This window comes from Trichosporon asahii, assembly GCF_000293215.1.
Source record: "Trichosporon asahii var. asahii CBS 2479 unplaced genomic scaffold scaffold00018, whole genome shotgun sequence".
Taxonomy (NCBI): domain Eukaryota; kingdom Fungi; phylum Basidiomycota; class Tremellomycetes; order Trichosporonales; family Trichosporonaceae; genus Trichosporon; species Trichosporon asahii.
This window is the reverse complement of record NW_014040906.1, coordinates 648,015-672,780: the sequence shown is the minus strand read 5'-3', so window position 1 is coordinate 672,780 and position 24,766 is coordinate 648,015. Positions and strand designations below refer to the sequence as shown.

The window sequence follows — 24,766 nt, the reverse complement described above, 5'->3', positions numbered from 1 at the left end:
CAAGGTCAGTGGCAGGTGGCTCAACCGCTGGAATACATCACTGCATAAACCGCTACTTCCCCGCGAGACTAATTAATGATCGTGCCACTAGAACTAGGAAACTAATTGCTACGTTTGCTCAACCTCAACTTCTCAGCGTCAAACTTCATTTTGTTACGAAACGAAAACTAAATAAAAACTAAATTTGCTTTTCCAAACCGATTTCCTTCTCGCCTACCAACTAGAAAAACTACTTCGTCGTCGCAACCCCCCGTGTTTTACAACACTTTAGCTCCTCCCCAGAGAACAGCACAGGTATTATAAAACCCAAAGATCTGTGTTGAGAAAGAGTCGAAAGTCCGAATTGATGAAAGAAGAAGAAAAGACCGGGAAAGCCCTCAGGTGTCCATTGAGCGAAAAGCGAAATGAAACCACAGAAGAGTCAATACCAAAACGAGTTACAAGTTCAAGAACAAGAGACGAAAAGCCGGAAAGCGTTGATGATAAACCGAATGTTTCCCAGAGGGGGCGAATGGGGAAAGAGATGAGAGATAGAAAGATAAGAGTGTCGCGGTTGACGAGAACGAGAACAGGTTCACGTTCAGAAGTGTGTGGGAATGAGGGGTGTGAGGGAATCATGGGAAGTTCAGCATTCAATGAGCTTTGCCGGGGATGCCCTTGTTCTTGTCGTCGTCTCCACCAACATAGGCGAGATCGTCCCACTGGCCCTCGTTGGGCGCACCGTGGCCAGTCATGCCCTCGATACCGGTCAGGTCCATGTCGTCAAAGCCATGAAAGTCTTCGATCTCGAGGGGGGCGTCAAAGCCAGGAGCCGTGGGCTCGGGGTCGGGAGTGCCCGCGTGCGCCACCGTAAAGGTAGTGTTCGCGGGGTTGATGGTACCGACTGCGGCTGCAGGGTCCGCAGCGGACGGCGCCGCATTACGACCGTCCGCCTTGTCACCTTTTGGGCCATCCGACTTCTTAGAGGGGGCATCCAGGAGGGACTTGGGGGGTTCGACTACTGCCGATTGTATTTCTGCAAATTGCGGCCGATCGGTTGGCGCTTCGCCTTTGGCACGGAGAGCTGCATCCTCCTCGTAAATCTTGCGGAGGTGCTCGTACTCCTGCTTGTCCTTCTCAGCTTGCTGGAGGTAGGGGCGCTTCTCGTCGTCCGAGAGGCCGCGCCATCGCTCGGCAGCGAGGACGCTCTGGCGGGTCGTCTCGCTCTCGGCACCCCAGACCTGCCTCTTCAGGTCATCGTTCTCACGAATGCCCTTGAGGAAGAGGAAGTAGGCAGACAGAGGCTTCTTGGGAGCGTTGGGGTCCTTGATGTTACCCTTGCGAGACTTGCCTTCCTTACGCTGCTGCGTACGGAAAGCGTTCTCCGTCTTGATGTCCTCGGGAGTGAGGGTAGCCTGCCAGGCAGCAAGGTCCTTCTTGTACTGCTCCTTGCCCTCAGCGACCTTGCCGGCGTAATACCGTCTTCGCTCGTCGGTGAGGTTGGCGTAGGCGATACCGGCGTCCTTGGCGATCTGGGCAACGTTGAGCTTGGGGTGGATCGGAGTGCCACCGGGGGTAGTACCAGCCTCGGCAGCAGCGGCAGCCTTGGCCTTGTTGAGCTCGTCGGTGAAGAAGAGTTGCCAGGCAGAAGGTGCCTGACGAGGGGGGCGAAGGTGGGACTTGGTGGGAGCCTTGGGGGCAGGCTTCTCCTCCTCCTTCTTGTTCTTCTTCGACGACTTGGACTTGGGCTCGGTCTTGCCCTCACCCTCGTCGGCAGACGACTCGGATGGCCGCTTGCCCAGGACCTGCTCGGTGGGCTCGGCGGTGGCAGGAGGCGCGGCAGCGGCGGCGGCCGCAGCTGCGTCCTTCTTCTTGGACTTCTTGGTGGGAGCAGCCGGGCAGCCGGGGCCGGGGCGGCGGCCGCAGCAGGGGCAGCCACAGAGGCAGCGGGTGCAGCGTTGGCGTTGGCCTGCGTGGCGGCAGGGGCTTGCTGCTGCTGCGGCTGAGCGGGCTGCTGCTGCTGCTGTTGCTGTTGTTGCTGCTGCTGCTGCTGGCCCTGGTGAGGACCAGGCGGGTAGTAGCCAGGAGCACCGTTCCACTGGTTCCAAGCGCCATACTGGCCAGGAGGAAGCTGGCCACCCATCTGGGGAACGGGCTGGGGCGGAGGAGGGAAGGGGTGGTGGTTACCGTAACCCTGCCACGGGCTCACGACAGACTGCTGCTGGTTGGAGCTGTTGCTGCCCTGCGTGCGGGCAGACTGGCCAGCGCCAGAGCCGCTGCCGCTCGTCTGCTGAGACGGCTGCTGCTGCTGCTGCCACTGGTTCGAGCCCTGGCGCGACTGGTCCCAGTTGGGGTAGCCCTGCTGGCCAGCAGCAGAGTAGTCGAAGGCCGAGCCAGCGCCGGTTCGCGACGACTGCTGGGACTGGTCGTTGTTGCCACCAGATCCGCTCGTGGCGGCGGCACCAGCAGTCATCGAGCCAGACGAGCTCTGACGACCCTGGACGGGGGCCTGAGCGAAGCCGCTGGATGGCTGGCTGTAGTGCTGCTGCCACTGGCTGCCGGCGCTACCCTGGTGGTGGCCACTGTGCTGCTGGTCGTAGTAGGAGCCATAGTAGCCACCGCTGCCGTACTGCTGACTCTGACCAGAGCCAACACCCTGGCTAGAGTGACCACCGCTCAGTACGCTGGATGTTTGCTGATAGGGCGACTGACGCGTCAGTAAAAGTCATTACCTCACTGGTGGAGGAAGGAAGGTCCGACGCGTCGATGTACGTAACGAGACCAAACATCCCGAGACGCGTAAACAACGCGTCAGAACAGGCTGCATCCTTCCTCGTAACCGCATCCACTCACCTTGGGGTTGGATGTTCGTCGCGAGCCGGATGGCATTGACGGGGAAGTCGTGTTGTACAGGTTGCTGAGTGTGTCAGTGGGGGGGATCGGCGCGACGCTCGGCATTGGGAACCTGTCCAAATGGATGGATCGACTTACCTCATGTTACCACCGTAGTTGTAGCCAGTACCGACGTTGGCAAAGCCAGCGGCCTGCTGGTACGCCGCGTACTGGTCATCGGAGGTCGCGCCTCCAGCCCCGGTCGCGTACGACCGGGGATTTGTTGGATCACGCTGATGGGAACCGGTATTCGAATACATGTGAGGCTGTTGGATGGCGTCAGCGGATGGTCACAGCGCAGACGCGTTGCAGACATGCATCCATCCACGACGGTGGATGCATCCGGATGGCGTTGAATGACTTACATTACTCCAAGGCTGCGCCAGGTGTCCTGGATGAGCAGCTGTAGCAGTTGAAGAGTTCTGCATGAGAGCGGGTCGCCTGTGACCACTGATAGGTGCGGGCCAAAAAGTGGGCCGAGGTCACATGACGGATGGGAATCGGGTTAGTAATCCGTGGGGTTCGGATTGGTGTTTGGATGGGTAAGAGGCCGTGTTTGGTATGCATGGCGGAGCACAGTTGGGCCAGGCGGTGGATGGATGCACGGGGGAGCAGATCATGCAGTGCAGGAGGTGGATGCAGTGATAGTTCACAAGAGAAGAGGACGCATGTCAGCACTCGTTCGTTGCAGAAGGAAGAGCAGGGGAAGGGAAGCGCCCACCCGGAGATGGTTTGCTGGAACTCACCGCTCGCTCAACGATCCGAGACTTGATAAGAGTTATCTGAGACTACGAAAGGGAGGATGCTAAGCACAGCGGCGGGCGACGCGGATGCTTTGCGATAGCGATAAGCTGTTGTTTGGTTCCAGGACGTATGGGATGGGTCTTGGAGAAGGGACCGAGAACCGAGGGGGTCACTGGTGTGGTGCGCGGTTACGTGCTGCTGCTGTGCAGAAGGGGGGCAGACAGGGCGACGATTGAGTGCTTGTCTGTACCTAATCGCTGTCCTGTATCCTGCGTTGGATGCGGGGTAGAGGGTGCGAGGAGGAGGAGGAGGAAGAGGAAAGGGGCGGCAGTAACGCGGCGGCGCGGCGGGCGGAGAAGCCAAGCAGCAGCAGCGGCAGAGAAGGGAGAGGGATGTGTCTACTGAAAGAGATAGTGTTCTCGTGCAGGGAGGGGAGGAGGGGGAGCAGGGGGAGCAGCGGCCGGCCGGAATGGGCACTGGGCACTGGATGGGCGGTGTGTGGGAGGAAGGGAAGAGAGAGGAGAGGTCGAGGACGGCGGCGCGGTCCAAGCCTGAGGGAAGGTGTGAGGGTGAGGGAGGGTTCGAGGGCGTGGGCGTGGGCGTAGGCTTGGTGGATGTGTTGCACCACTGGGAGAGCCTAGAGCCAGTACAAAGGCCAAGGGGCTTAGGTCAAACCAAAGACCACGTTGTGCAGACAGGAAGAAGGGGAGAAGGGGGGATGTGCCGTGTGTGGGACCTAGACCTAAGTCTGCGCGGCGGCGGCGGCGGAGGAGGAGGATGACTACAGAGGGCAGACGCTGTCAGAGCAGACGAGCTGAATGGGTAGTCGACGGTGGGTGGAAGAGTGAAAGGGGAGGAAAAGGAAAGGGAGGCGAGGGGAAAGGGCGATGGGACGGGCGACGGGGCTGTGGGCTGGTGTGGGGAACAGCCGGGCGGCGGGGCGGGCGGCGAAATCGGAAGGGCACCTTCGCGGCAGATCAGGCAAGTCCACTCCTGGGAGCTACGCTGGCGCAGGTCAAACCGGGCGCTTAGGCTTCTGCTGGGAGCGACCGTCTGTTTGGCTGGCTGGGAGGGGATAAGGGGGTGGTCACCTCGAAAAAGCCTGGGGGCTCAGAAGCATGCACTAAGTAAAGAGCTATGCGGCTCGGCTGCGCTTTGTGTTTACTCGTCCCCCAGGCAAGCCAGGGGACAAGGTGTAAGGTGCAAGGCTACGGGGTTCGGGGCGTACAGGCTCACGGCTGGCTCCCTGCGGCTTACGGGCGACGGAGTGCAGTGCAGCTGCAAGGGGAGGGGCGACGTAACGAAGGGCCTGCGGGGCGTGGTGCTCTCTCTGACTCCTCCCCCCTCAGACAATCCGACCTGCTAGCAGTTCCTGCAGACAATAATGACTGGCAATCCTCCTCCTCAATTTCGTCCGCAGCCGCCCCCGACGTTCGTTTTTGGTTAATTTGGTGCACTCGCTTCTCGCTGGGCCGCTGGGCGCTGGGCCCAGGGTGCGCTTTGGCTTCTGCCTTCTGCTGCTTTACCGCGGAGGCTCAGACACGCCACGCAAACTTTGCCAATCCACCGCCCCTTAACGTACTACCTGGATTCGGTTGTTTTCACATCCTCCCCGCGCCCCGTGCGCCTTGATTCGCCCGTGGGATCAAAGGATCACCACTAGCGCTGATCCAACTGATCCTGGGTCCAAGCCCAGGTTCCAGGTCAGTTTCGCTCGACTCAGGATCACTGGATCACACACTCGGTGATTTCCTGACTCTCTCGGTAATACAGTCAGTGGCAAAATGACGTATGCCTCCACGTGGAAATCGGGTGGCTCTTCCGCGTGCTTCTCTCGTGGCTAGACAGATCATGTGACCAGAGTGCCTGGCGGCGTCAGGAGACCCTGTCAGACCTCCACTTCTGTGGGTCACGCTTCGAAGATTTCGACGGCCGCCAGCGACGACGAGATTTGCGAGTGATCGATCGAGACATCCTCGAGCTGCAACTCATTCCTCACCTTGATCCCTTGACGCGTGCCGCCCACTTCCCTTGCGACACTCTCAGACACCGACACAAAATCTCCCCCACTCCCACTGATCTTGACGGCTCCGGAACCATGCCCGATATCAAACTACGGAATCAGCCGTTCGACCTCGTCTTCCACCCGAGCGAGCCGGTCGTTTACGGTTCGCTGCTGACCGGAGAGGTCAAGGCCTGGAAGTATGACGACGTGACCGGCGAGACGACCAAGCTGTGGAGCGTGCGACCGACAAAGAAGACTGCGCGAGCGCTGGCAGTCGAGGAGGACGGAAAGGCGATGTGGATGGGAGGGAAGAGCGGCGTGTTATGGTGAGTGTGGTTTTGATCGGGTGGGTGAGGCGGCGATGAGCAAGGAGATGAGAGAGCAATGTGAAGAAGTGGGGAAAGGAACGTCGAGGTGGAAGGCAGCATGGGTCTTATATCAAACGAGGAGGGCACCCGGTTCAACTGCAGCCCACGATGCTCCCGACCTATGGGCGGCACCCATGCGTGGTCATGCGTGCAGCAGAAGGGGCGGAAGGTGCAAGACGTGAGGAGTGACCGGAAGGGCAAGGAGGACAGACGGGCAGGAGGAAGGGGCAAGAGGGACGGCGACAGGCAGTGGGCTGTGGGCTGGGCTGCGGGCGTTGGGCGAGGTGCAGTGCATCTGCGTCCTTTCGCTGTGCCGCGGTGTTGTGTGCGAAGCATTGGAGTGTCCTGCGATCCTGCATTTGTGCATGCCTTGATTACCTGCGTCCTGCGTACCTGCGTGCGTCTGCGTCGAGGAACTAAGGGGAGGGGGGGGGAGCAGCGGCTCAGGCCCGCGCCGCATCCTCACACCCCTCTGGGTCTTGGCTGGATTCAATCGGCCCTTTGGGATCGTGTGCATCGTGTGTGGCCTGGAAAGAGACCCAGTGACTGGCACGACCCCGTGGCCCGTGGCTTTGATACAGACCCCGCTGATCTTACTGGTTTCCTGGTGCTAACGTTCAGCCGAATGGACGCCACCATGGGCACAGTCCTGCGCGAGCATGAACAGGCACACGAGTGAGTCCTCACAGACACTGCACACCTTCCTTCCTGGGATCCCCGCTGATCCCTGGAACGTTGTGCAACCGAGAGTCCGGCCTGACACACTTTCTGCAGCTCCCCCGTCAACCGAATCATCTGCGTCAACGAGTCCTTGACCGCCTCAGGCGACGACGAGGGTGTCATCAAGGTGCGTATGCGCTGCGTCCATTCTGAAACCGCCCACTCTTTCACGAGCCTCCATTCATTCCTGGCACGACCGCCCACGACCATTCAACCCAACGCCCTTGGCACTGAGCTTCTCCCTCCCCTGACCATCTGCATCTCCACTACTGACGAGACGAGACCATCATGCTAACCATCATCAGTTTTGGGACCCGCGGTCACCGGAATGCGTGCGCGAGTACAGGCAGCACTTTGACTACATCTCTGGCTTTTCCTACTTTGACGACAAGCGACAGCTCGTGACGACGTCCGGCGATGGTTTCCTGTCGGTGATCGACATCCGGTCAAAGAAGAAGGAGCCGCTGCACATGTCGGACGACCAGGAGGACGAGCTGCTGTCGATCTGCCAGATCAAGGGCGGGCAGCGCTTCGTCGTCGGCAGCGGTCTTGGCACCGTCAGCGTGTGGGACCGCAAGATGGGCTTTGGCGACAGCGTTGACCGCATCGTCGGGCACCCGGCGAGTGTCGACGCCGTCGTCGCGCTCACTGACGACATCATCGCCACTGGCTCAGAGGACGGCATGGTCCGCGTCATCCAGATCCAGCCTAACAGTTTCCGTAAGCTACGCCTTGCCTTCACATCAGCTGACATGCAGTCGGTGTCATCGCTACGCATGACGAGTACCCGATCGAGCGCCTCGCGCTGGACAGGAACAAGAAGTGGCTCGGCTCGGTCTCGCACGACGAGTGCATCAAGCTGACCGATGTCGAGAACATCTTCGAGGATGCCGAGGATGAAGAGGGCGCCGAAGCTGCGGCCGACGAGGGCGAGGACATTGAGATGGGCGCGGAGAAGGAGGACAGCGATGACGAGGAGTCTGACGAGGAGGAGGGCGAGGGTGAGGAGATGGAGGAGGACTCTGACGGGGACAGCGATGCGCCCCGTCAGAAGAAGAACAAGAAGAACCCCATGGGCGACTTTGGCCGTTCCGCGCGCAATGACGACAACGCGGGCTTCTTCGATGACCTCTAGGTCGTCAACGGGCAACCTCTCCTTCTCTCTCTTCATCGCATTACACATCTGTTCATCCCATCTCATTTTTATCATTCACTCCCGGGCCACCCCTGTTCCTAATCCATAGATGCTAGACGCCCATGCATATTGTACAACAGTGTGAAGTCTATGTGCCCCCCAGCGCTCTCTACTTGGTAGGCAGGCCAATGGCCTTCCTCTTCTTCTTGACGTCCTTCTCGAACCTGCTCTTCTTGGCCTTTCCATTCCTCTCCCTCCCACCAGCCGTCTTGGCGCGCTTCGTGATCCCCTCCCTCTTGCCAAACTTGTCGCCCGCTCCGTCCCAAGCACTACTGCCTCCATCGCCGAGGACGCCCTCGAGCTCGGCCTCGAGGCCGTTGCGGCGGCGATTGCGCGCGCCGCCCACACCAAACCCGAGCGCGAGCGCCTCCTCGTCCTCGCGACGGCGCTTCGCCTCGCGCTTGGATGTGACGAGACGGGTCATGTTCTCCTCCTCGAACTCGGCGATGCGCTGGAGTTCGGCAGCGCGGCGCGCGGACGCCGAGTTGGTGTGCGCGCCCGCCTGCACGGGGCGGGTCGACAGGCCCGTGGTCTGCACGGCGGGCGCGCCGGCGAGGGACTGGGCAAACTCGGACAAGAGGGCGGGCGCACGGCGCTCGCGCACGCGCTTCTCGCCTTCTTCGTTGTACGGCATGGCCGCGACACGCGGGGGCTTGTACACTCCTCCATCGACCTCGGACTCGTCATCCGACTCCTTGCGGGATTTGCGCGGCTTGGCCGCCTCGGCCGCCTCGGAGCGCGCACTCGCCAGCATGGCCGCCGCATTAGGACGGAAGGACAGCATGTCGTCCTCGGCCACTTCGGCTGCCTTCTCGGGCTTCTTCTCCGCGGCTTCCGCCAGGCCCACCAGCTTCTTGACCTGGTACTCGAGCTTGCCCTCCATGGAGCGCACCTTGTCCATGACGTCGTGGCAGAGCGCGAGCTCGCCCGCCAGCTCGTCCTCGACCTCGCCCGTGCGCTCGCGAATCGTGGCGGCGTTGAAAGGGGTGGAGAGAGCGGCACTCGCGCCCGCGTTGGGGGTGTCGGATTTGGCACAGGTGAGGCGCAGACCGACGAGCTGGACCAGGTGCTGCAGCGACGCGAGGAGAAGCTGCGGGCGGACAAGAAGGAGCGAAATGCCCTTCTCAAAGTCGAGCGAGGGATCAGCCTTCTTCGCCTTCTTCAGCAGAGGAGCGGCGGAGGACGTCGTGGCGTCCACGGCGGTCTGCAGCGTGCCGAGGAGCTTGAGGATCTCCTAGCTCGATGGCGGCTCGGGCGTGCTTTCGTTCGAATGCGACATCGTCTCTGTCCTGTCAGTTCTGGCCAGAGCGAATCAACTGTGGGAGATATGGGAGATTCCCCTCAGTCACGAGTTTTCTAGGCTCGCTCCGCCCTCCTAAGGCGGATAGGCGTTGTAATCATTATTTCAGTGCCCAGTGCGGAAACATCATCGGGGAGCGGTGTAGCTGGGGGTGCCCGTGCTCGCCGTAAACCAGCCATGCTGGGGCGGAGCCAAGGACACCCTCCCTTCCTCTGAGTCGCGGGTGCTGGAACGCGCACTCACCGTTGTGGTAGCTGCTTCGGATGCAGCGACTGTGTTGTTGTCAAGCCCGCCGTCGCCGAGCACAAATCTGAAATGGTGTGGGAGACGGCGGTGCCTCCACTCCAAAAAATTGCTTCCGTCACAGCTCGCGCGAGCGTTTCATGACGACACAGAGCTGAGGCTTGTTTCTTCGTGTGTGAATTGTTTGGATCTGGGGTATGTTCTCATCTTTCTGCACTGTTGGACGGTCATGTTGGAGAGGTGTTGCAAAAGCGCATTCGTGCAGAGCGCAGGCCATCGTTTGCTGCGTCGCTTCGGTGGCGACTCGACCACCGGTTCGATCACCCCGCTCAGGCCCTCACGGCAAGGCGCGCCACACCCGGTCCAATCACGTGAACCTCCACCCCACCTCCACCGGCTACCAGCTTCGTAGCTGTGTCATCGATCGTCGAGCACGACTTTCGACGACCTTCGCGTCTTTCGCTACACACTCCAAAACCATGGCCGAGCCGACAAACACGACCACGCCTGATCAGATCCTCGCTGACGTCCCTGGCAAGTGGGAGAAGGCGAAGGAGAGCGGGGAGCTGCTCTTCTTCCCCTCCACTGAGCGCATCGTCCCGGGCGACTTTCCGGTGAGTGCGGCCAGAGCAGCGGGGCGCAGCGACGCCGTGAACCCAGGCATGCCCTCGTTTATCAAGGTGCTAGGGTTTACCATGGCTCAGTCGAATGAGATAGCTTTCCTGCTCGAATTTTGACAACTAATAGCCCAGTTCCAGATCCGGCTGTGCCCCGCGCTTGCGCAGAAGCCGACCAGCAGCGAGGACGAGAAGAAGGATGACAAGCTCAAGGCGTCGCCGTTCCAGCCGCCATACATCCCCGAGCTGTACGTCGGGTGTCTCGAGGGCATTGACGGCGAGAAGAACATGTCTGTGCTGGTAAGTACGCATTTGCACCTTCACACTCTCTGTGCCATTTGGTTGCTCCATGGGAGACTGATACCTTGCTGCTGGTCGAACTTGCGACAAGCTGACACACACAGCTGAACAAGTTCTCCGTTGCGCCGCACCACTTCCTCCTCTGCCCCGTTGAGGACGAGCCGCAGTCCCTGCCCCCGACGCCGCCCGAGCTCGCGCGCACCTACTCCCTCGTCCAGGCTGCCAGGAAACGCGGCAAGAGCCTGCTCGCGTTCTACAATGGCGGGCCCGGCGCCGGTGCGAGCCAGACGTGGCGCCACGTCCAGTTCACCGAGGGCGAGGCGCCTGTCGAGAGCTGGGTGAGGAACGTGACGTTTGAGCGGAAGGGTGAGTCCAAGGCGAACGGAGTGAGCAGCGAGTAGTCTGCGCTGAGCGAAGCGAGGCTGTGCCGCGCACCGAAGAGTGGCCGCGATGTGAAGCTCGCCCCATCTAATCTACGTGGGGGCCGAGACAGCTATTCGACGCCTGAACTATAGCTAATCCCAGATCGTGCGATCGTGCACCCCGACCTGCCATACCTGCACATCATCCATCCCCTCCCCGACTGCCCGTACCCCCCGACACCGGACCAACTGACCGAGCTGGCGGACAAGCTGGCGCCGGTACTGATGCGATCCCTCGACCTGGCGTTTGACGCGCTGCGCCGCGCGGGGCTGGACAAGAGCCAGGGCTGGAACCTGCTCATGACAGAGTGAGTAAATACGAGCAGCGAGCGGAGCGAGCGCTCGCTCTCCATTTCCCCGCTCTTCTTTCCTCACCTCCTACCCCTTCATTCACCCCTCCTTCATCAGCTTCTAGAAGTCCGCCATGTAGCTGACAACCAGCCAACACCTGCACCTCATCCCCCGCAGTGCGCCCAACTACGCCCTCCCCGGCTCAGGGGGCACGCTCGAAGTCAACGCGCTCGGCTATGCGGGGCAGTTGCTCGTCAAGTCCGAGGAACAGTCCGCGGCCCTCGACGAGGTGGCCAAGGAGAAGGACGGGCTCACGAACATTCTGCTCAAGTGCGGCCTGGACCGCAAGTATGGCGAGGAGGCGCTCACGCAGGACGCGACGCAGCATGGGGGTGCGGGCTCTGCTTTGGAGTTGCTGTAAGCGTTGCCCATTTGTCTACGGTGTGCTGCGGGTTGACGGTCAGCGACGCTAGCGATCCTAGCGATGCTAGCGGTGCTAGCGGTGAGCCTAAGACTGAGACTGGGAAGAGGTCGCGTCTGTAAGCCAACTGGTTCACTTGCATGAGCAATGAGCACCACATGAAAAATGGGAAGGGCGGGCCGCGGCTGCGTGCCACTGAATTAGGCGCCATGCAGGCAGGTAACGAATGCAGGCTAGAACTGGGGGCTAGATGCATTTCTGGTGGTCTATGTTCGTTGTATGAGATCAGGGCATCGATGGGGTACAACAAAAGTCGGGGTATAGATTCTGCAAGACATATCCGTTCGCCTCTCTCTTCTCTCTTCCGCTCTGCTTTTCTCTTCTCTCTCTCATCCCCCTCGTCTCCATCTGAGGAGCCAGGGACTATCGGAGACTCTGCAAACTGGCCGTCGAGCTCCTCCGGTCGAGCTCGAAGTGTTCCGGCCGCACCTCCTCGGCATCCGTATCCCCTGTCCTGCGGCTCCAGAAACTGCCCGCGATGGAGGGCACTTTCGGCTTTGACTTGGGACTCCTGCTCGAGTCGCCGTACAGGGGTTCTTCCTCGGGTTCGGAGAAGAGGACACTGCCACTTCGGGAGGGCGGCTTGCTGTGTCCCCTGCTGCTCGACGCGCGCCGCGTTTCCAGGCCCAGTTCCGGATCCCGAGAAGACGATGTGGGGAGAGGTCGGTACGACTCGCCCATGTCCATTTCCTCGGGATGGCCCTCGGCGTGTTTCCCTGCCTTGATGAGCTGGTCGATGAGGCAGAACTGGAGCACGTTCATGATCAACGGGAAGATGCTGAGGACAAAGACGACCTGGACGTCGGCGGGGAGCGCGCCGAGGATGGACTGCCCAGCGCGGATCAGCTCGCCGGAAATGCCCGGAAGAGTTAATGGCAGCAAGACTACCAGTTTCATCGCAACCACGGCGAGGAGATAGGGCTGCAGCTGTCGCAGCCAGATGGACATTTGCGGGGGCACGCCGTAGTGCCCCGTCACGTAGGAGTCGGGGCCGAAGTGCTTGATGAAGAGAGACGTGAAGCCCTTCAGGGCGAGATAGATGATCCCGACGCCTAGCGTCGTGTCGATCAGAATGTTCAGAAAATACACGCTGCAGGGGTTGTTGGGGTTGGCGGCGTCGGCATCGGCGATCACGAACGAGATCTGCTGTTAGCTAGGAGGATCTCGCAGAGCTTCGGCGTCCGCCTGTCCGCTGCCGACGGATTCTGCACCGTTTCCACATTCCGCACTGGGTGGAAGCCAGACGGCAGCGATGGCGGCTGCGCTCGCTTCGCTGGAGACTCACGAGAATGTTGAGCATGTGGATAACACCCTGCCCGACGAGCTGCTTAGCCACGTCGAGGGCCCACACGCGCCAGGGCCGCTTGCGCTTCTCGAGGTGGCGCTTCACGACGAGTGACCCGATGACGAACACGCCCATCAGCGCTTGCACTATCAGTGCCGTCGGGCCGAGGAGGTGGCAGCGCTCTGCTGTGGGATCGGGCGGCGGCGGCTCGAGCCGCGGCACCTCTACAGGGGCTACCGTGTCGTTCATGTTGAGTCGGGCAGCGACGGCGTCGCGGGGTCAAATCGGGAGAAGGAAGGCAAAGAGAGCAAGGTGACCCAAGGAGAGGTCAAGAAGAGGTGAGGCGTGGCGATGAGAGCGCCGTCGCAATGGAGGGGGTGGCAGATATGACGCCGGCGTTCGCAAGTCCAGCGGTCGGAGGGGTCAAAGACGGAGCCAGGGTGAACACCTGTTGGCTATCAGTTCGCAGACTTTACTCTGCGTGTTATGGTCGAAGACGACAAGTAGATGACGGGGAGGGCGGGATGAACGAGCGGCGATGGTAGGACAGGAGGGGAATAGGGTTCAGGTTGCGATGTCGGAGGAGGGGAGGAGCGACGCTGTGTGTCAGCTGGACCCAGGCGTATAAGCATACCTTGGCGCATCCATGAACGAACGTTGTCGTCGGAGGGTGGGAGAGTGAGATGGGGAGAGGTCGATGATAAGATGAGGTCGAACTAGTCGTGTGCAAAGTGAGGGGCCCACGTAGAGCGTGCACCGCCGGGTCGCAAGTGGCTTATGCGTCACAAGTCATCCGCTCTAGTCGCCGCACCGCCAAGATTTGAGTTGAGTCAGTTCAGCCGGAGGAAACCCTAATCAAGAGCATTAGGAACTACGCAGAGATATCCTAATGACGACCCGCGGCTTCTAATTTTTGGAAAGCAGGCCTGTCTCGGATATCCACCGGCCCTGTCCGGTAACGAGTGGAGATGCAGGCTGATCTCCGCGAGATCGACGAAATGTTGATGAACATCGCCGATCTTTGGCCACTCATCTCCTCCGTGACGACTGACGACTACATCGAAAACCGACGACGACACTACAATGGCGAGTCTTCTCCGTGGAAGCGTGTCTGGATCCTCGAGGCTGTGCTCGACTAGCTGTCTCCGGCAGCTCTCGACTGCCGCCGGATCTGCGGCGGGCCGTGAGTTATGAAGTGTGCCGTCGTGAACTGACCAGCAGGTTACACCTCTCTGGGACATCGAGCAGAATTTTCCGTGAGATGGGGAGAGGTCGATGATAAGATGAGGTCGAACTAGTCGTGTGCAAAGTGAGGGGCCCACGTAGAGCGTGCACCGCCGGGTCGCAAGTGGCTTATGCGTCACAAGTCATCCGCTCTAGTCGCCGCACCGCCAAGATTTGAGTTGAGTCAGTTCAGCCGGAGGAAACCCTAATCAAGAGCATTAGGAACTACGCAGAGATATCCTAATGACGACCCGCGGCTTCTAATTTTTGGAAAGCAGGCCTGTCTCGGATATCCACCGGCCCTGTCCGGTAACGAGTGGAGATGCAGGCTGATCTCCGCGAGATCGACGAAATGTTGATGAACATCGCCGATCTTTGGCCACTCATCTCCTCCGTGACGACTGACGACTACATCGAAAACCGACGACGACACTACAATGGCGAGTCTTCTCCGTGGAAGCGTGTCTGGATCCTCGAGGCTGTGCTCGACTAGCTGTCTCCGGCAGCTCTCGACTGCCGCCGGATCTGCGGCGGGCCGTGAGTTATGAAGTGTGCCGTCGTGAACTGACCAGCAGGTTACACCTCTCTGGGACATCGAGCAGAATTTTCCTCGCATTCGACTACACCGTCATCTACTACGGTTGGAACCCGCGGATCTCTTCCGGAAACCAGTGCCTCGGCTGCTTTGACGAGGTCGTACTCGGACTATTCCCGGCGATCCTACCGTGACGACCGTCCCCGACGACCACGTGAGGAGCGGCAAGGACGGTGGGACAACGACCGATCGCACGATGAACGCAGGTCCGATTATCGTGGGCCGCAATCTCGCGGACCGCCGCGGGATCCTCGTGCGCGCTGGGCAGACCGCGATCGTGACCAGTCCGGCCGTCCAGACCGCTCCCCGTCCTTATCAAGACCGCTCCGCGGGGCGGATGACCCCGCTCCCTCCTCTGAGCCCTCGAGCTCCACGCCCAAGCGCCGCTGGAACCCGACCAAGAAGCTGACACACGCGACCATGTCTGCGATCCGCGAGTTGCACCGTCAGGACCCAGAGCAGTGGTCCAAACCGGCCCTGTCGAAGCAGTTTGGCGTCAGTTACGAGGCGATCGGACGCATTCTCAAGTCGAACTGGAGGGAGAAGGAGGCGGCCAAGGCTGCTCCCGCCAGTACGGCGGCTATGGCTGCTATGAAGGGGGGAAGTATGGCCGCGCCGGGGAAATGGAGCTTGGGCGACGAGGAGGGCATGACTATTGCGGAAACTACCGACCCGGCGGCTTTCGTCCGGAAGGCGTATGAGATGAAGCGCAAGTTGGAGGCTGAGCGGAGGGAGGAGGAGAGGGATTGAGGCTTGTTGTACACTGCTATGCATACACTTCTCGTTGAGCAGACTGTCGTTGGGAGTCTGAGGGGTGGGTGTGTGAGCTGGGCTGTTTGAAGGGGTTGGTGACCATCGACGGGATGTCGAGGGTGGTCGTTTCTGACACCCATGCATGTTCTGAACCGTGAAATCGTGAGCAACGTGTTTAGGATACACTGCGCACACGATTCAAGACGAGGGTTCGAAGCTTCGATGCGTGTGGGGTGCGTTTGCACTTGCGGTTGCTCTGACAACGACTTCATTTACTGGAAGCACTCCTGCCATCGCCGAGTCGGCGTTACCATGCAACCACACTCTGGCATGCACACAGCATCACAAAGCAACAGCAGAGTACACAAGAAGTACCCGCGGAGTAAGAAGAGCATGCATGTCCTTTGCAGACAGGCCAAAAACATCGCGTTATACCACACCTGGCAGCACCCAGGAGCCACCGGTCAGTGGCCAACGTTAGCCACTTTCTTCTTCTCCCCCCTTCCCGTGCACCTCGCATACAATCACAAAGGCAAAGATAACATAGGCTACAAATTCTATCACGTCTACTGCATCTTCTCCGCAACCTCCTTATCCGCGACCTGCTTTAGGATCTTGAGCTGGTTCGCGACGTCCTGAAGCGTGTTGAGGACCTTGCGGTTGCCCTCCAACCACCCGTACTCGAGGTACTCGATCCCGTGCTCGCCACAGTACTCCTTAACAAGAAGCGAGGCCTTGCGGAGATTGTGCCTCGGGAGGCGTGGGAAGAGGTGGTGCGTGACCTGCAGGTGCAGGCCGCCGTGGATGAACTCTGCGTCCTCGGAGCAGACCACGTCCATGGTCGTCCGGAGCTGGCGGCTGGGGAAGGACTCGGTCGGACCCAGGTCGTCGGTACTGCATGCAAAGTGGGAGAGGACGATCTGAACGTGCACTGGCGACGCGCACACGTGCGACACCAGGAGGTATCCCAGGGCCATCTGCCAGCTCGCTTGGCTCTTAAGGATGGCGCCAAAGTACGTCCAGTAGAAGCATAGGCCGGCAATCTCAAACCACCAGAAGGCGTTCTTCTTCGCCTTGGCGCTGAACAGGTACATGTAGCTGAGGGCGTAGAGGTTGAAACGGGCCAGGCTGAGGACGATGTAGTACAGCTTGTGCTGGGCCTGGATCAGGAAGCGGCTCGGACCGTCAAAGGCCATGATGCGCTTGTAGTACGTCGACCACAGCGAGCGGAAGAACTGCGCGCTGATCGCGAAGAAGGGGATGTGCTGGATGTCCGGATCGTGTTCGGGATGGTTTGTGACGAGGTGGTGGATGTCGTGGTTGTCGCACCACCAGCCGAGCGAGAGACCGCCAATCCAGTCGGCGATAATCATGCCAATCACCCGGTCCCACCACCAGTCGCCCGTGATGCCCGTGTGGCCTGCGTCGTGCGCGACGACTGCATGTCAGCTAAGATAGAGGCTCCCGAAGCTGATATTGAACGTACAGGTCAGCTGCTGATAGCAGAATCCAAGCAGGGCCGCACTCGCCATCTGTCCGAGCCACCCGGACGTGTTGAAGAAGAGGAACGCGCTCGCACCAGCGAGAATGAGGTAGCGCGCAATGTCCTCGCCGTAGCCGGCCAGCGGTCCGGGAGGGCGGAAGAGGCCAGCCTGCTCGATCCTCGCCTTGAGAGTGCGATACGCCTTGCTCCTCTTCCTCTCGGTCCTGAGGTCGACCTCGGGTTGGGCCGGGGGCTCGATATCATTCGGCGTGATAGTGACCACCTCGAGACCCATAGGCCCGTGGTTGACCGTACTCGTCGTCGTGGTTCCGCACTCGGGCTCAGCCTCGAGTCGGATACGGCCCTCGCGCATCCAGTGTCCCTTGACGCCGTCGGGATGCGGGCGCAGGCCAAGCGCAATGGGCGGCGTGAGCGGCTTCCACCCCGTGGTGTCGTCGAGTTCCACCCGTCCCACGACAAACTTGGACATCCGGTCCAAAGTCCCCTCAGAGTGGTACGCGACGATCTCGTCGCCAGCGTCCCGGCCCACGAAGTGCTGCAGCGCGAGCGCGCCGCCGGGGTGGTGCTTCGCCCAGTTTGTCACGTTCAGCACCTCCTCGTCACGAAGCAGCAGCAGCTGGCCGGCGCAGATACGTTCGGCGACCTCGGCACGGGTGAGGGTCTTGGCGGAACGCTTGGCCGGCGAAGAGGTAGAAGCGGTCGGCTTCAGGTGCGGCGACAGGGGGGCGCTGGCGGGAGCGCTGGCCGGCGCACTCGAAGCGACGGATGTGTCGGGCGTCGAAACCCCGGAGTCAGAGCTCGACGCGGAGCTGATTGTCGACATCGTGCAGGTGTACGAGTGTCGACTGGGGAGTGTGTGTGGTAGAATCTGCACTGACTTGGACGCGACTTTTATGCCGGACTGTCTCGGTGTCGTGGAATCGGCCCACGTGCGCTGCCCCGCACTGCGCGCACCTTCCCGCCGGAATTACGATATCATCTCGTCCTGAGTGGTCCGATGCATGCATAGGGTCTTCTTAGCTTCTTAGTTGCCCGACTAACATTCTTAGCGTCCAGCCATATTCGAACAGTCAGAGCCCCATGAGAGCATGCATTCCAGGCGGTCACGCGGGTCAGACTAGCGACTGGCCAGACAAACCGCTCGGCGTGGCCTCCTCGTCGATCTCCGCGAATTATCTGTTCTTCATATGGGTCATCTACTGCATGCAAATCCTCGCCTAACAAATGGGTATGTATGTCCGCCTTCTGCAACGCAACGCCTAGTGCGCCTCGCGCCGCCTGGGCGCGGCACGGAGGATGTTGTCGACACGCAGGATCATCTCGGCCGCCTCGGAGGCCGACACGATAACCTGACGCTTGAGCTTGTAGCTCTCGGTGATGCCGAGCTCGCGCATGGACGCAACCTCGCCGTGGTCCATGTCGAGACCGGCCTCGGTGTTACCCTCGTAGTGGGCGGCGCGGAGCTTCGAGACAAGGTCGGAAGAGTCGTAACCGCCGTTGTCGGCGAGGATCGTCGGCATCTGCCTGAGAGCACGAGCGAACGCCTCGACGGCAAGCGCCTTCTTGCCCGTCACGGTGCGCGCGGCGTTCTCGACAGCGCACGACATCAGCATCTCGGCGCATCCTCCACCGAGCGTAACACGCGACTCCTTGACAGTCTGCGACAGAACGGACAGAGCGTCGTGCAGCGAACGGTCCGCCTCGTCGACCATCTGCGAGGTGGCTCCTCGCAGGACAACGGTGCACGCCTCACCGGCAGCGACTCCAGAGAACTTGATGAGCTGGAGGTGTCAGCTTACGTTCTGCTTCCGGAGAGCTGTACTCACCTTGTCCTCTCCGATCATGACCTCCTCAATGACATCACAGCGACCGATCTTGAGCTTGTCGGCGGCGTCGAACGTCGACGCGATCTCACCGCCAGTGACGAGCGCAAGACGCTCAACACCCTCAAAGTCAGCGTGCTCGATGACCATGATGCCACGGTCGGCGAGGAGCTGCTCGGGGTAGTTGTAGACGAGCTGGCGGTTGACGAAGCAGGTGATGCCGTGGTCGGCGATGGCGTCGACCTTGGCCTTCATCTTCTCACGCTCGGCGCGCTCGAGCTCGGCAAGCTTGCCGGTTCCGTCGACCTTGACGCGGGCGCCGAAGATCTTGACCTTGTCCGTGTCCATCGACGTGTTGGCGATGAGGATCTTAGCGTTCTCTATCCGCTTCGGCGAGTTGACCGCGATCTGCTTGTCCAGGATGAAGCCCTCGTCGAGGTAAGAGTCGGTGAGCTTGCCACCAGCCTTCTTGATAATCTGGATGTTCTCGAGGTTGGTCGAGCCTTTGAGGCGGAGGACGGCGTCGACGGCGAGGTTCGCGAAGTAGTCCTTGTCCTGGGCGAGAACCTTGGACGAGAGCGTCGTGCGGGCAATGTTGAAAAGATCCTCGCGGAACTTCATAGGGTCGTCCGAGTTGTCGAGAGAGCTCTCCTTGAGCGCCTCGAGGGCGGCTTTGGACGCGATGCGGAATCCCTCAACGACGGTCTGCGGGTGGATCCTCGAAACAGTGACGAGCTTCTCGGCCTCGCGGAGCAGCTCAGAGGCGAGGACACACACAGAGGTCGTTCCATCACCGACCTCGTCGTCCTGAACCTTGGAGATGTTGACAAGGATCTTGGCGGCGGGGTTGTCGAGCTGGATCGACTTGAGGATGGTGGCTCCGTCGTTCGTGACAGTAACCTTGCCGTCCGAGGTCGACTGCAGAATCTTGTTCATTCCCTGCTTGTTAGCTGACTATCGTAAGCAAGCGGGCCAGCTCACCTTGGGTCCAAGGGTCGACTTCACAAGGTCTCCAAGAGCCATAGCTCCAACGAACGAGGAAAGACGGGCGTTCTCGCCGCGCTCCTCGGTAGCCTGTATATGTCAGCTGAAAGTCGACAACGGTCTGTGTGTATCGGTGCGTGTAAAGTCGGGTGCCGCACGGTCACTTGCTGACGCCGCCGAACTTTACCACACCCAGACTTACCTCGTCAGCGAACACGTTCATGGTTTTACAAGGAAATCGGGGTGCGTTTCCGGTGGCGCCCTAGTTCGTGGTCGGATTATAAGGGGGTTTCTGGGCTGTTTTTGCACTTGTTTGCACTCGATCGGGGCTGGACGAGAGCGTGTGCGGTGTTGTTGAGATCTTTGGAAAGTCGCAGAAGAAGTGTGCGTCAAGCTCGACGCGGCGGACGCACAGGTGTCAGCTTCACGTGACACGCCAGTCGCGTGGCGACAACCGCAGAACCGTGCCTGAGTACCTCCACCCGAGTCTCCCTTCTGTGGTCGAGAGACGCCGATCCGAAGCATCTCCCTCGCTCTACATCCACAGCCATCCACGAAACCCCAATCGACGCCGGCGTCGGGAGACCAGTAGCTTGTTACTGGAACAGCACCCTAGTCAGTTTTGCGGTACCTCGGAGGAGACAAGGGCGGATTGGGCGCAACCTTCCCCGTCGACATCTGCTTCCGCAGCCGTCGCCAACGTCGACCAGCGGAGATCGCGCGACAGCTATTCCTCGGCGCTAGTGATAGTGCAGAAAGGTAGAAGTGCCTCGGAGAATCCCCTGGGTTCCGTATAAACAGCCCTACTCCCTCTGGTCAAACCCCACAACTCAATTGCCATCGCCACCCGCGGTCAACCTCGTGCGACACCATGTCGTCGAACTTTTACGCGTCAACGCACGCCAAGTACTGGCTCTTGACGCGGCAGGAGCTGGCCAAGGCGCGCGAGACGGACCTGAAGTATGCGACGCCGCACCAGCTGTTCTGCCTGAACATCTTCTTCGCGAGCCTGATCCAGAAGGTTGGCAAGCGCCTCATGCTGCGCCAGATTCCGATCGCGACGGCTACAGTCTACTTCCGCCGCTTCTACACCAAGAATGCCTACTGCGAGACGAATCCGTACCTCGTACTCGCGGCGTGCATCTTCGTTGCTGCAAAGGTTGAGGAGACGCCAGTGCACATCAAGAGTGTGGTGGCTGAGGCGAAGGTGGTGTTTGCTGGTGAGTCGAGGCGAAGAGCCGCATATTAGCGGCTACCTTTAACGGAGCTGTGTCGAAGTCTCTCAGATAGCTGACATCAGAACACCACATCAAGATGTTCCCTGCCGAGCCGCACAAGCTGGGCGAGATGGAGTTCTACATGATCGAGGACATTGACTTCCACCTGGTGGTCTTCCATCCGTATCGCGCACTGCTCAACATCACGGGCCGAGAACCCGCCGACGCAGGCTATCACCCGAAAACGCGATTGCAGGAGGACGCGGACATCAGGAAAGAGCAAGATGCGCGGGAGAGCGAGGCGCGACGGGCTGCGGGACCAGCTGCGGCCAAGGCGCCGAAGGGCCTCGGAGGAGAAGACGACGAGCGGGCGAGAGATGCTGAGCGAGTGCGCCGCCTGATGGGCAGGGGAAGCGGGGAGGGCCTCATGGAGATTGACGAGGGAACGCTGCAGATTGCGTGGTGAGTAGAAGCAGAAAGGAAGCTACTTGCACTTCGTACAGAGCTAACCCCAGGTTTATCATCAACGACAGCTACCGTACCGACGTGCCGCTGCTGTACCCACCCTACGTAATCGCGCTTGCGGCGCTCTACATTGCCTTCACATTGACGACGATGTCCGGGAATCAGGCGCGCACGCGCTCTTCGTCGCAACTGCAGACCCTCGCGTTATCGCTCGAGAACAACAGCTCGCTCGGCCTGCCACCTCCACCGGGCGGCCCGGCGGAGTTTCTGGCCAGTTTCGAAGTCTCGCTCCCCGTCCTCATGGCGTGTGTGCAGGACATCATCGTCCTGTATCCGATCTGGGAGGCGTTCGAGCCCTCGCCCACGCGTCCCGGGTCCAATGCCGCGCCGGCCCCGCAACCGCCAGAGGGCAAGTTTGGGCCCGATGACGCCGAGGCGCTCGTGAGGAGGATGATCGAGGAACACATGGTCGACGTCGGACATCCCGAGGACGGAGGGAGGAGCGACAAGAAGCGCTAGCGGCACCGCTTCTTGGATGACGAGAGTAGGCTGGGGCAGGCATACCCGACGCAACTGGCATACCCGACGCAACAGGCGTACCCAACGTTTCTGGCGTACAACCCGGCACTACCGGCCAGGCTGGGGTTCCCTACCTCGTCTGCTCGAGACGCAAACCCGAGCTGGTCAGTCGAATACCAGCATTAGCCCGAGTGTAGCAGCAGTGTAGACACGCAGCAGTTGTACCACTATCAATGACATGCATATAGTACATGTGTCCTCTAACGCTAGGTTGCAGTCTCCGGTGAGGACTGGCAGAAAAAGCTATAGACATCTAACCCTGTTTTTCCCATCGTCCGTCCCTCCATCCAACCAATACTACGAAAGCATGCGTGATCAAGAGGGATTCATAATAAAGTACATGCTCGCGGCCGATGCCTGTATCGTTTTGCTTTCGACTCGCTCGCTGCTCGCGCCCGCGCTCAACGGGCTCCGTAGCTCGCTGCACTCGCTGCGCTCGCTTGCGCTCACTCGCCCGCTTAGGCGAAGAGACGCTTGGTGTAAGAGTTGAGGCCGTGGACGCCGCCCTCGAGCTGGGCCGAGGCCGTGCGCAGCTCGAAGCGGACGGAGCCGTCGCGCGCACCCTGCTGGAGGGCAGTGAGGGAGCGGACGCCCGAGTCCTGGAGCGAGTGCTGGAGGCCAGTGTAAAGGTAAGGGACGAACTTGTTGACCGAGCCCTTGTCCTGGACATCGCCGCTGACGCCCTGGGCGACCTTGACGGTATCGGCCTCGGAGAAGTATCGGGCGGTAGCGGCGTTGTTGGCCGCGCTGTTGGGCTTGGCGCCAGGCTTCTGCGTGTGCTCCATCGCCTCGATCGAGCCCATGCCGCGGTAGATCTTGACACGCTTGCCCTCGTGGTAGAAGTACTCGCCCGGCGACTCGGTCGTGCCGGCCAGCATGCCGCCCATCATGACGGCGGACGCGCCGAGCGAGAGCGCCTTGGCAATGTGCCCGATGTTGCCGATACCGCCGTCGGCGATCGTGGGCACGCCGAAGCGCGAGGCAAACTCGGACACGGCGTGCACGGCCGTGCCCTGCGGCCGGCCGACGGCCATGACCTCCTGCGTGATACAGATCGAGCCCGAGCCCATACCGATGCGAAGGGCGTCGGCGCCGACGGAAATCAGCTGCGCGGCCTGCTCGCGCGTCACGACGTTGCCCGCAATGACCTCGAGCTTGGGGAACGTCTGCTTGATCCACTTGATGAACTCGATCTGGTACACCGAGTTGCCCTGCGACGAGTCGAGGACGACAACGTCGAGGCCAGCCTCGACGAGGAGCTTGAGGCGGTCGCGGTCGCCGGGGCGCGTGCCGATCGCCGCGCCGCAGTACAGCTGCTTGCTAGAGGGGAGCTTGGAGGCGAGGGGGTAGTTCTGGTTCTTGAGCAGGTCGGAGCGAGCAACGAGCGAGACGAGACGGCCCTCCTTGTCGACAATGGGAAGCTTGCCCTTCTTCGAGTCACGGATGATGGCGTTCGCCTCCTCGAGCGTGATGCCCGCGGCACCAGTGACGACATCGGTCGTCATGACCTCCTTCAGGGGCTTGTTCTCGTCCTGGAACTGAACGTCGCGACCAGTGACGATACCGAGCAGCTTGCCGCCGACCTTGCCGCCCTCAGTGATGGGGACACCGCAGAAGCCAAACTCGGCCTTGACGGCGAGCACGTCGCCGACAGTGCCGTCAGGGCCGATGCAGTGCGGGTCCGTGATGAAGCCGTTCTCGTACTTCTTCACCTTGCGCACCATGGCCGCCTGCTCCTCGGCGGAGCAGTTGTGGTGGATGATACCGAGACCTCCGTGCAGCGCGAGGGCAATGGCCATGCGGTCCTCGGTGACAGTGTCCATGGGCGAGGAGAGGAAGGGAGCGTTCAGGGTGATGTTGCGGGTCACCTTGGTCTGGAGCGAGACCTCGGAAGCCTGGCTTGGTCAGCCACTGATACACGAGACGGCACATGATGGCCGCATAGCACACGGATCGACGCAGAAGCACACATGCACAGCACAGCTGGTGTGCTTGCTTCTGCATATGATCGCATTGACCACCACCACCCCCGCCGCAAATCGCGGTTGTTCCTGATAAGAAACTAGGTCCGACCCGACATTGCGTAGGGGTGTGGCAGATAAGGCTTAGGTCCCGGCGGCTTAGTAATAACTCACGGGGAAGTCAATGTGGCCGGGGAGCATGAGGAAGTCATTGTAGGTGAGACCTCCGTTCTTGCGCGAGTCCATGAGCTCGGAGAGGGAGAGACCGTCTCCGCGCTTGTACTCGTCGAGGAACTTCATGGCGTCCTCGGGCTTGAGGTACTCCTGGGAGCGGGGAGGGTTGACAGCGTCGGTACCGTTAGCACACATGGTTGGTCTTGTTTTTGTTTTCTTTTGGGAGGTAGGTGGGGAGGAGGAGTATTTGATACACGCGCTGGATACGGAGGGCGGGAAAGGACAAGGACCAACAGGCGGTGTGACTGTGTTGCGATGCTTTCCCAAGAAGAAGAAGAGGAATCGAAAGAAAGAATTTACAGAGCGAGAGGGTACACACTGCACGCGCGAGCAGGGCGGGGGGACGGTCTCCAGTGGCGGGCGGCTTCAGAAATTTCTGCAGGTACAATTTACACTTCATTGTGCGGCTAACGGAATCAAAACTATCACTCTAAACGCGTCTGTGACCGGCAAGCCAGTCCCTTACATGAGCAGTGGGTGAAAGTTAGCCGGCGTGCCGTACTATGACGTACTTTTCTGCTGCTGCTGCCACTCCCGCGCTCAAGGACGAAAGGAGACGAGGGACGAGGCAAAAGGCACATCGCA

The 24,766-nt window shown here is 60.5% G+C and overlaps 9 protein-coding genes across 9 annotated transcripts; 3 read left to right on the top strand and 6 right to left on the bottom strand.

Moving 5' to 3' along the window:
* Positions 1 to 632: 632 nt before the first annotated feature.
* On the bottom strand, positions 633 to 3,299 carry A1Q1_08181 (protein HMG1; the record flags this gene model as incomplete). The annotated part of the gene is made up of 5 exons (XM_014326328.1): positions 633 to 1,859; positions 1,919 to 2,686; positions 2,833 to 2,896; positions 2,971 to 3,137; positions 3,237 to 3,299. The coding sequence occupies 5 exons, from the start codon at positions 3,297 to 3,299 to the stop codon at positions 633 to 635; spliced, it is 2,289 nt and encodes a 762-aa protein (XP_014181803.1).
* A 2,414-nt stretch (positions 3,300 to 5,713) lies between these two features.
* On the top strand, positions 5,714 to 7,843 carry A1Q1_08180 (uncharacterized protein; the record flags this gene model as incomplete). The annotated part of the gene is made up of 5 exons (XM_014326327.1): positions 5,714 to 5,946; positions 6,016 to 6,663; positions 6,763 to 6,835; positions 7,014 to 7,465; positions 7,744 to 7,843. 5 exons carry the CDS (start codon positions 5,714 to 5,716, stop codon positions 7,841 to 7,843), a joined length of 1,506 nt encoding a protein of 501 aa, XP_014181802.1.
* Positions 7,844 to 8,012: 169 nt separating this feature from the next.
* A1Q1_08179 (uncharacterized protein) lies at positions 8,013 to 9,382 on the bottom strand (the record flags this gene model as incomplete). Its single annotated transcript, XM_014326326.1, has 2 exons — positions 8,013 to 9,107; positions 9,329 to 9,382. The coding sequence occupies 2 exons, from the start codon at positions 9,380 to 9,382 to the stop codon at positions 8,013 to 8,015; spliced, it is 1,149 nt and encodes a 382-aa protein (XP_014181801.1).
* Positions 9,383 to 9,925: 543 nt separating this feature from the next.
* On the top strand, positions 9,926 to 11,619 carry A1Q1_08178 (uncharacterized protein; the record flags this gene model as incomplete). The annotated part of the gene is made up of 6 exons (XM_014326325.1): positions 9,926 to 10,060; positions 10,199 to 10,363; positions 10,468 to 10,749; positions 10,879 to 11,093; positions 11,254 to 11,493; positions 11,541 to 11,619. 6 exons carry the CDS (start codon positions 9,926 to 9,928, stop codon positions 11,617 to 11,619), a joined length of 1,116 nt encoding a protein of 371 aa, XP_014181800.1.
* A 301-nt stretch (positions 11,620 to 11,920) lies between these two features.
* Positions 11,921 to 13,091, bottom strand: A1Q1_08177 (vacuolar membrane protein; the record flags this gene model as incomplete). The annotated part of the gene is made up of 2 exons (XM_014326324.1): positions 11,921 to 12,703; positions 12,843 to 13,091. 2 exons carry the CDS (start codon positions 13,089 to 13,091, stop codon positions 11,921 to 11,923), a joined length of 1,032 nt encoding a protein of 343 aa, XP_014181799.1.
* A 1,412-nt stretch (positions 13,092 to 14,503) lies between these two features.
* On the top strand, positions 14,504 to 15,411 carry A1Q1_08176 (uncharacterized protein; the record flags this gene model as incomplete). The annotated part of the gene is made up of 2 exons (XM_014326323.1): positions 14,504 to 14,603; positions 14,669 to 15,411. The coding sequence occupies 2 exons, from the start codon at positions 14,504 to 14,506 to the stop codon at positions 15,409 to 15,411; spliced, it is 843 nt and encodes a 280-aa protein (XP_014181798.1).
* Positions 15,412 to 15,980: 569 nt separating this feature from the next.
* A1Q1_08175 (delta 8-sphingolipid desaturase) lies at positions 15,981 to 17,741 on the bottom strand (the record flags this gene model as incomplete). Its single annotated transcript, XM_014326322.1, has 2 exons — positions 15,981 to 16,852; positions 16,901 to 17,741. 2 exons carry the CDS (start codon positions 17,739 to 17,741, stop codon positions 15,981 to 15,983), a joined length of 1,713 nt encoding a protein of 570 aa, XP_014181797.1.
* A 436-nt stretch (positions 17,742 to 18,177) lies between these two features.
* On the bottom strand, positions 18,178 to 19,948 carry A1Q1_08174 (t-complex protein 1, beta subunit (tcp-1-beta); the record flags this gene model as incomplete). Its single annotated transcript, XM_014326321.1, has 4 exons — positions 18,178 to 18,699; positions 18,745 to 19,659; positions 19,723 to 19,815; positions 19,928 to 19,948. The coding sequence occupies 4 exons, from the start codon at positions 19,946 to 19,948 to the stop codon at positions 18,178 to 18,180; spliced, it is 1,551 nt and encodes a 516-aa protein (XP_014181796.1).
* A 2,496-nt stretch (positions 19,949 to 22,444) lies between these two features.
* Positions 22,445 to 24,316, bottom strand: A1Q1_08173 (inosine 5'-monophosphate dehydrogenase; the record flags this gene model as incomplete). Its single annotated transcript, XM_014326320.1, has 2 exons — positions 22,445 to 23,881; positions 24,122 to 24,316. The coding sequence occupies 2 exons, from the start codon at positions 24,314 to 24,316 to the stop codon at positions 22,445 to 22,447; spliced, it is 1,632 nt and encodes a 543-aa protein (XP_014181795.1).
* Between the last annotated feature and the right edge of the window lie 450 nt (positions 24,317 to 24,766).